Source organism: Gekko japonicus, unplaced genomic scaffold (assembly GCF_001447785.1).
Source record: "Gekko japonicus isolate JY-2015 unplaced genomic scaffold, Gekko_japonicus_V1.1 scaffold5933, whole genome shotgun sequence".
Lineage (NCBI taxonomy): Eukaryota > Metazoa > Chordata > Lepidosauria > Squamata > Gekkonidae > Gekko > Gekko japonicus.
The window spans coordinates 12,959-23,563 of NW_015162652.1; the positions used below are offsets into that span (position 1 = coordinate 12,959).

At 45.1% G+C, this 10,605-nt stretch overlaps 1 protein-coding gene across 1 annotated transcript in view; it reads left to right on the plus strand.

Moving 5' to 3' along the window:
• LOC107106380 (transient receptor potential cation channel subfamily M member 5-like) overlaps positions 1 to 10,605 on the plus strand; it is a gene marked incomplete at both ends in the record, with an annotated part of 35,119 nt that overhangs the window by 12,096 nt on the left and 12,418 nt on the right. Inside the window, 2 exons of the mRNA XM_015406515.1 lie at positions 6,191 to 6,336; positions 7,942 to 8,054. Coding sequence (XP_015262001.1) covers positions 6,191 to 6,336; positions 7,942 to 8,054 — 259 coding nt within the window. The remainder of the gene's footprint in view (positions 1 to 6,190; positions 6,337 to 7,941; positions 8,055 to 10,605) is intronic.

The following is a 10,605-nucleotide window of genomic DNA, read 5'->3' on the forward strand; positions in this document are numbered from 1 at the left end:
TGTGTGAGCCGGAGGCTAAAAAACTGTGAGCTGGCTCACACTAACTCAGCTTAGAGGGAACACTGGTGGTGGCTCTTGTGGTTAAGACGCAGACCTGCAGACTGGAAGGTTTATTTATTTATTTATCTAACATATTTATACCCCGCCCATCCCGCGAACGGCTCAGGGCGGCTAACAAAGTGGTACCATGTACCTAATAATATACCATAAAATCTTAAAAACTCTATAAAATGACATACTCAATTCAGCACATAAGTTAACAATTAACAATAAAGTGCATACAGTAATAGAATTAGATGGCGTAAAAAAAATAGGTACTGCTTCTCTGGGAAGGTAACAGCATTCTGTGCACCTCGGTATCTAGTCATGTCAGCCACATGACCACGGAAATGTCTTTGGACAGTGCTGGCTCTTCGGCTTGGAAACGGAGATGAGCACCGCATCCCTAGACTCGGATTCGACTGGCTTTCGAGCAAGGGAAACCTTTAGCTTTACCTAGTGTAAAGCAACAGGCCATATCCATTGCCTGGCTTGTACAGGTGGGGGCAGCGGAAGCAGTGGGGAACACGTTGCACACCATTTAATGTCCCACCGTGCCCATCCTCCATCATTTCCCTGTAAAATGAAATTGATGGAAGTGTAAGGAGGAGGGATCACTTTGGTCTAAGGGATTTATTTATTTATAGTTAAAATGGTAGCCCACCTTTCCCTATAATAAGGCAGTTAACAATTCCAGTAACAACATTCCAAAACAAACAAAGTTAGACTGCCAAATAAGCAAAATCCTAATCATACCATACAATGAGATTAAAGCAGGTAAGGTAAAGGTAAAGGTTTCCCTTGCTTGAAAGCCAGTCGAATCCGACTCTAGGATTGCGGGGCTCATCTCTGTTTCAAAGTTGAAGATCCAGCGTTGTCTGAAGACGCTTCCGTGGTCATGTGGCCGGCATGACTAGACGTCGAGTAGGGTTGCCAAAAATTTTTTGCCCGGGAGCTGGGGGCTACTGGCCGGCGTCTTAGGCGTGCGCGCACGCGCTGCGTGCGCATCACCCGGAAGTGACATTGCACGCTGGGGCGGGGCCACGCCATTTGAGGTGTGGCCCCACCCCCAGCGTGCGACGTCACTTCCAGGTGACGCACACGCGGGGTTTCCCCCGGGCCCCAATTCCGTGGGAGCGGAAACCGGGGCTCGAAAGCGGGGAGAATTCCGCCCCCCAGGGGCATTTGGCAGCCCTAACGTCGAGGTGCACAGAACGCTGTTACTTCCCACCGAAGCGGTACCTATTTATCTACTTGCAATTTCTTGCTTTCAAAATGCTAGGTTGGCAGGAGCTGGAACCAGAGACGGGAGCTCCCTCCGTCCTGCAGCACTCGGGTCTCAAACTGCTGAACTACCGACCTTCCAGCCTGTAGTTCAGCGTCTTAAAAGCTAACTTTAGGGAAAAGGCATTACATTTTTTTCTGATTGTTAAAGGAGAGGTGTTCAGATACTATTCTGTGGACAACCTGTTCCCTTCCATAACCACAGAAAGGACTATGGGCCTGCTCAACATTGAGCTCACCTGCCTATCAATAGGATTTCCCTAGGTTCATCCCTGTCCTTGTTCTAGAACCAAAACATCTAAACATGATGCCCTTAAGGTAAAAGCTGATGCTCTGCTAAGAAATTTGGTGCTTTACAACTCTCCCACTTTACCAGAACCTGTGTGTTCAGTTTGGCATTAGGAACATATTCAATCAACTACATATTTTTATACCAGCTACAGCCAGCACCGCTCCATACCTGCCTGGCATGGTACAGAGGATGCAGAGAAGAGGCTTTAATATGAGAGACTACAGCCTCTCCCCCATCCCCTTTATCATACAGCCTGACGAAGAGTTCTGGAGGACTCAGACGCTGGCATACTGTTTTGTCTTACTTCGGTGGGTCTCAAAACCAGTTATTACATGGGCTATGTTCTCGGACTTTGCCTCAACTAATCTGCAACCCTTCTTCTTCACTGTCTAGGAACAAGTTTTTGTTTTTCCTTGGCTGATTTCTAAGAATCCCATACTTAAATTAAATTCTGCCCCAGCTAAAAAACAAATCATTCTGTATCTCCCCCTCCCCTCTCTGATCAAAGTTTAAAGCTGCTTCAGCTCCTGCCCGGGGACATTTCTGTTTTCATGTGATCCCCCCCCCAGCTATTTGATCGCCTATTACTTAGCATTCATTGTTTTTGTTATGGGAAATTAAAGTAATTTAAGGATAATTTGAGGAGGCATTTTCTTTCCAAACAGGTTAATAACTCTGTTGCTTGTTGGGGAGAAGGGGAGACGGCCATTTCCCTGATTCATCTGGAACTTTTGATGTGTACTATCAAACCGTGGCATAATCGCTCTGAAGAGCCTTGCTTTATTTATTTATTTTTTAAATTTTATTATATTTATAACCCGCTCTCCCGTAATGCGGGCTCAGGGCGGCTCACATTGCCTGGCACAGTGTGCCAAGGTTCTTATACATCAAACATTTAAAACTTTACCACTTTGGGTGATGATAGCGGTGGTGGCAGTAGTTCACATTTGGGGACTTTCCCAATTTTATTTTTCCATGTATGAAAGCTGCCCATCTGTTCCCTTATACCTCTGGTCTAGTCATTGTTCTTCCCTTTGTATTCTTTCACAAAAGGGAAAACCCTCCGGCAAGATCTGCATTATTTCCTGCTATTGTTCGGACTGGAATGCAGACATGTTGAGAACTTCCTCCTTTAGTTAAAACAAGACGTGAAGAAGTATATGAATATGGTAGTTCCTCTGAGGCAGCCAGATGTATTTCAGACTTAATGATGTTGAAAGTCAATCATAGGGCTCTTTTTGTAGCAGGAACTCCTTTGCATATTAGGCGACACACCCCTAATGTAGCCAATCTTCCAAGAGCTTACAGTAGCCCCTGTAAGAAGAGCTCTGTAAGCTCTTGGAGGATTGGCTACATTAGGGGGGTGTCGCCTAATATGCAAAGGAGTTAAAAGAGCCCAACATAACCTCATGGAAGACAGGACCAAGAAGAACTATTGCTGACATTTATTTTCATTTCTCCTCCTCCAAATGGAAAGACTTCCCAAGGCAACTTTTCTGGGTCAGCTTCCTGAGGGGGGGGAGGAATACTGAAGGCTCACTATAGTCTGACTATACTGTTTACAAATCTTCTAGCAAGTTAGAAGTCAGCAACTATGGGGCAGCACTAGTCCTAACAAACACAACATCAGTCTTCCAAAAGCTGCAGAGTATGCTTGCACCTAACCAGGACGGCTTTCTGCCTCAACTAAAAACAAATCATTCTGTATCTCCTCCTCCACTCTCAGTTCAAAGCTCAAAGCTCCGACCCAAGGACATTTCTGTTTTCTGTTTTCATGCCACGTCCCCAGCTATTTGTCAATCAGCATTCAGTGTTAGTGGCCAAGCTAAAGGGAGATTCTGAATAGCAGGACATCATCTCACATAAGCTGTTATTGGATTTCAGTGCTGGCGTTTCTTCTAAGAAGGCTTTTATGGTGCTCATTTCAGTAAATACTGTCAGCTGTTTACTACCTGCCAATGTGCTAGGCTCAGGGGTCATTTAGTAGAAAAAGAGGTGCAGGAGCTCATTAGCATGACTTATTTGCATACGCCACACCCCCTGACATCACCCGAAGTGTGTCAGAAGGCAACACCCACCGCTCAGGCTCCACTGGACTGTTTTGGATTGCTAGCTATTGGAGGGTGCAGATCTGTCCTCACAGAGGAGGGAGAGCTTGTATCTGAATAAAACCTGGTCTTAAAGGTGCCACTGGACTGTTTTGGACCAGGGGGCCGTGGGGGGGGGGAGCTCTGCAACTTACCTGGCTGCTTCTTGCTCTGACTGAGGGCTGCTGGGAGCAGGGGGTGGGGCTTGTTGCATGTGCCCGCCCCCTGGGCTCTTTACTGCCGGAGCTCCGTTCCTGTGCGCTCCTGCAGGAAATGACCCCTGGCTAGGCTTAATCAAGATGATACATACATCTCAGGGACATATCTGTACACATGTCATATATTTGTTAATTTGTAAGACCTACCATGTGTTTTGGCAATATTGGGTTTGTTGCTTGCCACCTCAGGAATCCACCTCAACCCTTTTGTGATGATTTCATTTGTCTTTTCGGTCAGTGGCAAAGTAATGCATTGAATGTCCCCGTGATGCCTGTATAGGCGAGACTAAGCCTTATTCCAGATCCTGTTCTGTTTATCTTTCTGCTTCCAAACTGTTTAAAACTAAGTCAGTGACATGTGCTAATCTGATGGTAATATCAACTGTGAGCAGTCATCTGGGCAGGGAAAAAAACCCCACCATCCCTGTGCCAAGCTGGAGTAGTGGTTAGAGCAGTGATGGCGAACCTTTTAGAGACCGAGTGCCCAAACTGCGACCCAAAACCCACTTATTTATCGCAAAGTGCCAACACGGCAATTTAACCTGAATACTGAGGTTTTACTTTAGAAAGAACAACTCATACATTAACTTAAGATGACCCAAACAAAGTAAGGAAAGCAATCCCAAATGCTTTCATTTACTTAAAAAATTATTTGGCAGAGAATTTGACACTTTAATGATGGTCTGGGCCTGGCTGGGGCGATGGCACGTGTGTCCACAGAGAGGGCTCTGAGTGCCACCTCTGGCACCGGTGCCATAGGTTCACCACCACTGGGTTAGAGTGTCAATTTCAGGGATCAATACCTATTGAGCCATGAAGTTCATTGAGTTATCTGGGGCTGGTCTCTTTCAACCTAAGGTACCTCATCGGGTTGTTATGGGAATAAAGTCGAGAAGTGAAAACTTACGTCTGCCCTCTTGAGCTCTCAGAAGGGAGGGCAGGATAAAACTGGGGTAGATTCTTCCTGCACATATAACTTGTTCTTAGGCAAGCCCATAGAAAAGACTTTTGAAAACTTTTCATCCCCCACCTGTTACCATTGTTTTTCGGGACATGCCACTCTAAGTGCCCATTTAGCATCAATTTAAGACAAATACACACAACCCGTGAGCCTGTTCCTAGAATCAAAAATACATCCTACTAATAAGTCCAATGTTCCCTCTAAGCTGAGTTAGTGTGAGCTAGCTCATAGTTTTTTCAGCCTCCAGCTCACAGATTTTGGTCCTAGCTCAGGAAGGGATGGCTCCAGAGCGAACTAATTTATGCAGTAGCCAAATCGCTTGCTCACAACTTTAATGCCTGTAGCTCACAGAGTAGACGTTTTGCTCACAAGACTCCACGGCTTAGAGGGAGCATTGCTAATAACGATGGAAGGAGGAAATGTGTGTTTGCAGTGAATGTGCAAAGCGAAGCATGGAGACCACAAAGGAGGAAGCAAGAAATGTAGCGGCATCATCTTTGGTGGAGGCATACGGTAGAAGCGCTGCAGCTCTCAGTTACAGCAGCTGCTACTATACATTATTCATGGCAAATCTTAACAAGGACGGGAAAATATGAAGAATTCTGGGGTCATTAGCGCTTCCCCTCCTGCAGACATTTTTGAAAGGAAAAAAAAACCAACAGGGAAAAGGCAAATGGTTTCTGGGAAGCTAGCTCTCTCACATGCAAATATTTTGTTCAGGGGAAGTGGGATGCAAATATGGCTTCAGAAGGGCAGTCGCTTACTTCTGGCCATGTGCAGCACTGCTTTTGTGTTGATTCTGCAACACCGTTGGTCTCTTGCTGCTGTTGTGATAGTGGCAGAGATCTGAGGTAACAGACTGGACTGCACCACTGCAGATCATAGGTGGAGGACCACACTTGAGAAAGCTTCCGGGTGCTAGAAACTCCCTGTGAATAGCAAACTGGTATAGCAAGCAGAGAGGATGAGTAGAAGCCTTCCTCTCTGCTGTCAATCTACTACTTGCAAAGTGTTTTAACCCTTGATTTTTTTAAAAAAATGTCATTCCCTGCCTGTAGTCGAAAGTGGGGCAGGCCACTCAGTTGTTTCCGTTTCCTGTCCCATACTCCTCTGTATGTGACGAAGGCAGACAGTGGGGGTGACTCAAGACTTACATAAAAGGCTATAAATGGATTCTCTCGCTGTGTCTGGATAAACAACTCTGCCTCGATACATATAATTAATTCAACCTGTTTTGTTCATCTCATTTCGTTTCCCACACGTACATTCTGTTTCACTGCATTTGGCCATCTGTTTCTTTCCTCGGCAGAACTATTCAGTGAGTGCTACCACAACAGCGAGGACCGGGCTTTCGCTTTGCTGGTGAGGAGAAACCGTTTCTGGAGCAAAACCACTTGTCTCCACTTGGCCACAGAAGCAGATACCAAGTCTTTCTTTGCACACGATGGGGTGCAGGTGAGCAAATGAAGCCACCAGTTACGGTATCACATTTTCAAAACACAAGGCCCACAGTAACCATTGCTGGGACTTTAGTGGGTAGGTCTCCTAGAAATATTTAAAATTCAGGATTTAGAATTCTGGCTTATGACATTATATAAATACAAGAAGGGGGACCCACGATACTCGCGGTGGGGGAGGAGCTCCATGCGGATGAGGAGGAAGCAGCCGCAGGTAAACCGTCTCCCACCCCAGCACCAATGGTGAGGCCCACACGGCTCCCAGCCGCCGGGCCCACTAAACCTTCTCCCCTGCCCCCGGCACCAATGGGGAGGCCTGTGTGGCTCCCGCCGGGTCCACCAAACCTTCTCCCCCCGCACCAATGGCGAGGCCCATGTGGCTCCTGCCGAGCCCGCCAAGCCTTCTCCCTCGCCCCCTGGCACCAATGGCGAGGCCCGCATGGCTCCCAGCTGTCGGGCCCGCCAAGCTTTCTCCCTCCCCCTGCGGCGGTGGTGACAGCAGTGGCGAGGCCTGAGTAGCCGGTCCGCCAAGCCTTCTCCCCCCCCCCCAGTGGGGGCAGCGGCTGGGAGGCAATTCTCAGAGCATTCTCTCTGCATGCGCAGGGAACACCGGTGAGGCAATTCTCAGAGCATTCTCTGTGCATCCGCAGGGAACACTCTTTTACTTTTGGGGGGGATTTAAGTATCCCCCCTATATTTTTTTATAGATTTCAGATTTTTCTGCACATCTGGGGATTGCCCCAAATGTGCAGGAAAACCTCTTTGCCCCCTAGGTGCCCCTGATGTGCAGATTTAGATATCCGCACACGGGGGTGCCTTGGCTATTAGTATATAGATATTCTGTTATAAATTGTCCACATACTGATATCCATGCTAATATGATAGGGTGTGTTTTTTTAACCCAATGATGTTTGGGAATAAGAAACTCCTGAGATTATTTTCTCTCAGTAGGGTTAAGAAGAAGAAGAAGAAGAAGAGATTGGATTTATACCCCACCCTTCACTTGGAGTCTCAGAGCGGTTTACAACTCCTTTACCTTCCCCTCCCCACAACAGACACCCTGTGAGGTGGGTGGGGCTGAGAGAACTCTGACACAAACTGTTCTTTTTCAAGGACAGCTGTGCCAGAGCTTGTGACTGACCCAAGGTCACATCAGCAGGTGCAAGTGGAGGAGTGGGGAATCAAACCCGGTTCTCCCAGATTAGAGTCCGCACACTTAACCACTACACCAAACACTCAGTGGGATAGTATATACTAGTAACATTGTACTTTTGTGCCATAGTACTGATGACAGAGTCCCTCAGGCACATTTGCCTTTTGAACTGGGCAAGAAAAAGGAAGGAAGAGGGATGCCAGAGTGGTTGTATTAAGGAACACCATACTTACCAGCTCAAATAGTTGGTGCACCACTGAATGTCTGCTTCTGCTTTCTTGACTGTTACACATGAGATCAAGTAGCATGTGATTGTGGTTCTTTATATGATTCTTCTAGGCCTCATCCTAAACAATATACTTTTCCCTACTGTTAAGTCGATAGAATAGAAAAATACTGTACTTTGATGTTCTTTGTACTTATGCTAACTTTGCATCCTCTGAATTTCAGGCTTTTCTGACAAAAATCTGGTGGGGAGATATGTCAACATCCACCCCTATCTTGAAGCTAATTTGTGGATTTTGGTGTCCTTTCCTGATATATACTAATTTGATATCATTCAGGTATTATCAATATAGTTATTTTGCATTTAGATATTCAAGAAAGAAAACATGTTCTATGCAATCACAAATATTGAAGAGTGGTAAAATACGTTACATATATACATATATATGTTTGTGTGTATGTGTGTGTGTGTGTGTGTGTGTGTGTGTATACACACACACACACATACACACACACAGATAACTATAAAAAAGAAATGAAATAAACATCTTTTGTAAAAGTCTAGCCCCCAATGCTTTAAGTCTTTTTTTGTGGTAGAGGTTCTATGCCATTAAGGGCTTCATGAGATACGGAAATTCAGTTGGTGAATATTTGCTAGTATACAAGTGCAACTGGAGGAACCTGCACCGGATGGATTCATAAAATGTGAACTGATTCAACTTCTGCACAATGCAGAAGGCACAAGGTCTTTGCCAGGAAAAATGAGTAAAATATAATGTGCATTTCATATGAGTGAAATGTCCCATATGTTTCAGAAAGAGAATTATGCAACACGAAGGAAGGAATGATGGATATTTTCTATAGATTCTTATTCTATTGGTGAATATTTTTCTCTCCTAAGAGCACACTGCATGCCAAACAAGACATTATCTCAGTTGTTAGTGCAGTATGACCCAACAATGTCCATCGTGATTCTTACTTGTAAATATTTGACTTTCGATCCGACAAATAGCTTAAGCAAAAGTAGTTGGGTGAACAGATAGCTAAACTAAACTGGTTTATCTAAACTGAATCATGGACGAGATTTCCCACATTTGTGTGAAAATAAACAGGAGTCTTTTGGCACTTTAAAGTAATAACCTTTTATTCCAGCTTTCATGAACTAGAGCCCAGATTCCTTCTGGATGGCTCTGATCTGTTTATGTTGGAATAAAACTTGTCAGTCTACAAGACTCTTACTTATTTTTCTGCAACAGATGAACATACTTTTTTTTTTTGGCCATCAAGTCACAGTTGACTTATGGCAACCCCATGGGGCTTTCAAGACAAGATACCTTTGGAGATGTTTTGCCATTGCCTGCCTCCTTGTCCCAGCCCTCGTATTTCTTGGTGGTCTCCCTTCCAAAGACTGACCAGGGTCAACCTTGGTCCAACATCTGATGAGACTGGGCTAGCCTGAGCTGTCTAGGTCAGGGCACTAACTACACCCTCTGGAATTATCACTGTGATTTAGGCCTTGAGTCTTAAGAACATAAGAACATAAGAGATGCCAATGTTGGATCAGGCCAAAGGCCCATCCAGTCCAACACTCTGTGTCACACAGTGGCCAGAAATACCAGGTGCCATCAGGAGGTCCAGCAGTGGGGCCAGGACACTAGAAGCCCTCCCACTGTTGGCCCCCCCAAGCACCAAGAAGACAGAGCATCACTTGCCCCAGAGCCCCTATCTATACCTTGTGGCTAATAGCCACTGATGGACCTCTGCTCCATATACTTATCTAATTCCCTTTTGAAGCCGTCCATGCTTGTAGCCACCACCACTTCCCGTGGCAGTGAATTCCATGTGTTAATCACTGTTTGGGTGAAGAAGTACTTCTCAGTGAGAAAGATGGACTATAAATAACAAATAGGCTTAGAGCATCTTTATCAGATGTGTCTGATGAAGCGAGCACTGACTCTCAAAAGTTATACTCTGAAACTGTTGTTGGTCTCTAAGGGGCTACTGGACTGGAATCAAGCAGTTTATCAGAAGTATTTTAGTGACTGTAAAGTAATTGGATTTGTAATGAAACAACTTTGTGTAAGAATTTTTTGCAGCATATCGTTTATAAATATACGCCAAATAACCAACTCACTTATTGAAATTATCTCCATAATTGGAGAAATATAGAAAATGCTGTCTTTTTGTAAATTTCTATGTTGTTTATTTTTAAAATTACTGCCCCTAAACCTTTTTTTTTCTTTCTTATTCTCTCTGGTTTATACATATACTAGTAGTAAAGCCCATTATGAAAGCAATACAACGAGCTCTAGAAAGATGTGATGTGTAAAAAATGCATAGGCTGGAAGGAGGTAAAGTAAATATTAGCAGTCTGTAACTGAAAGATACAAATGTGGAAGTAAAGTCTCACATACCTTATGTTACACAATAGCCGGTGTCCAAAGTCAAACAATGTGGGTCAGAAAATGTTGCACACAGGGGTCTGTGGAGTAGTGTCAACAACTGGGCAGTCTGCAAAGTCATTTTATGTTGGATGTCCATGTCATTCAGTGTGGTTGTGGTCGCACTGTCCACCCTGTTAGAGCAGAGGTCTCAAGGGAAGGTGGTTTGAAAGAGAGTGGTCATGATGAAAGTCTCGGTAGGTTACGTGGGAATGAGAAGGAGGAGTCTTCGGAAATGAGTGTTGTGAAATCTCTAGTTTTGAAAGTTGTTATTTATGGTAGAGAAATGTGGCTGAGGAATGTTTTCCAACACGACAGTTTAGGGCTGGATGGTTTCAGGGAAACAGGTAGGCCGGCTGCGGGCCTCCCCCCCCTGACAGGCCCCACTGGCTCAGGTAAGCTGACCATGGCCCTCCCACCCCCCTGACAGGCCTCGCCAGCCCAGGTA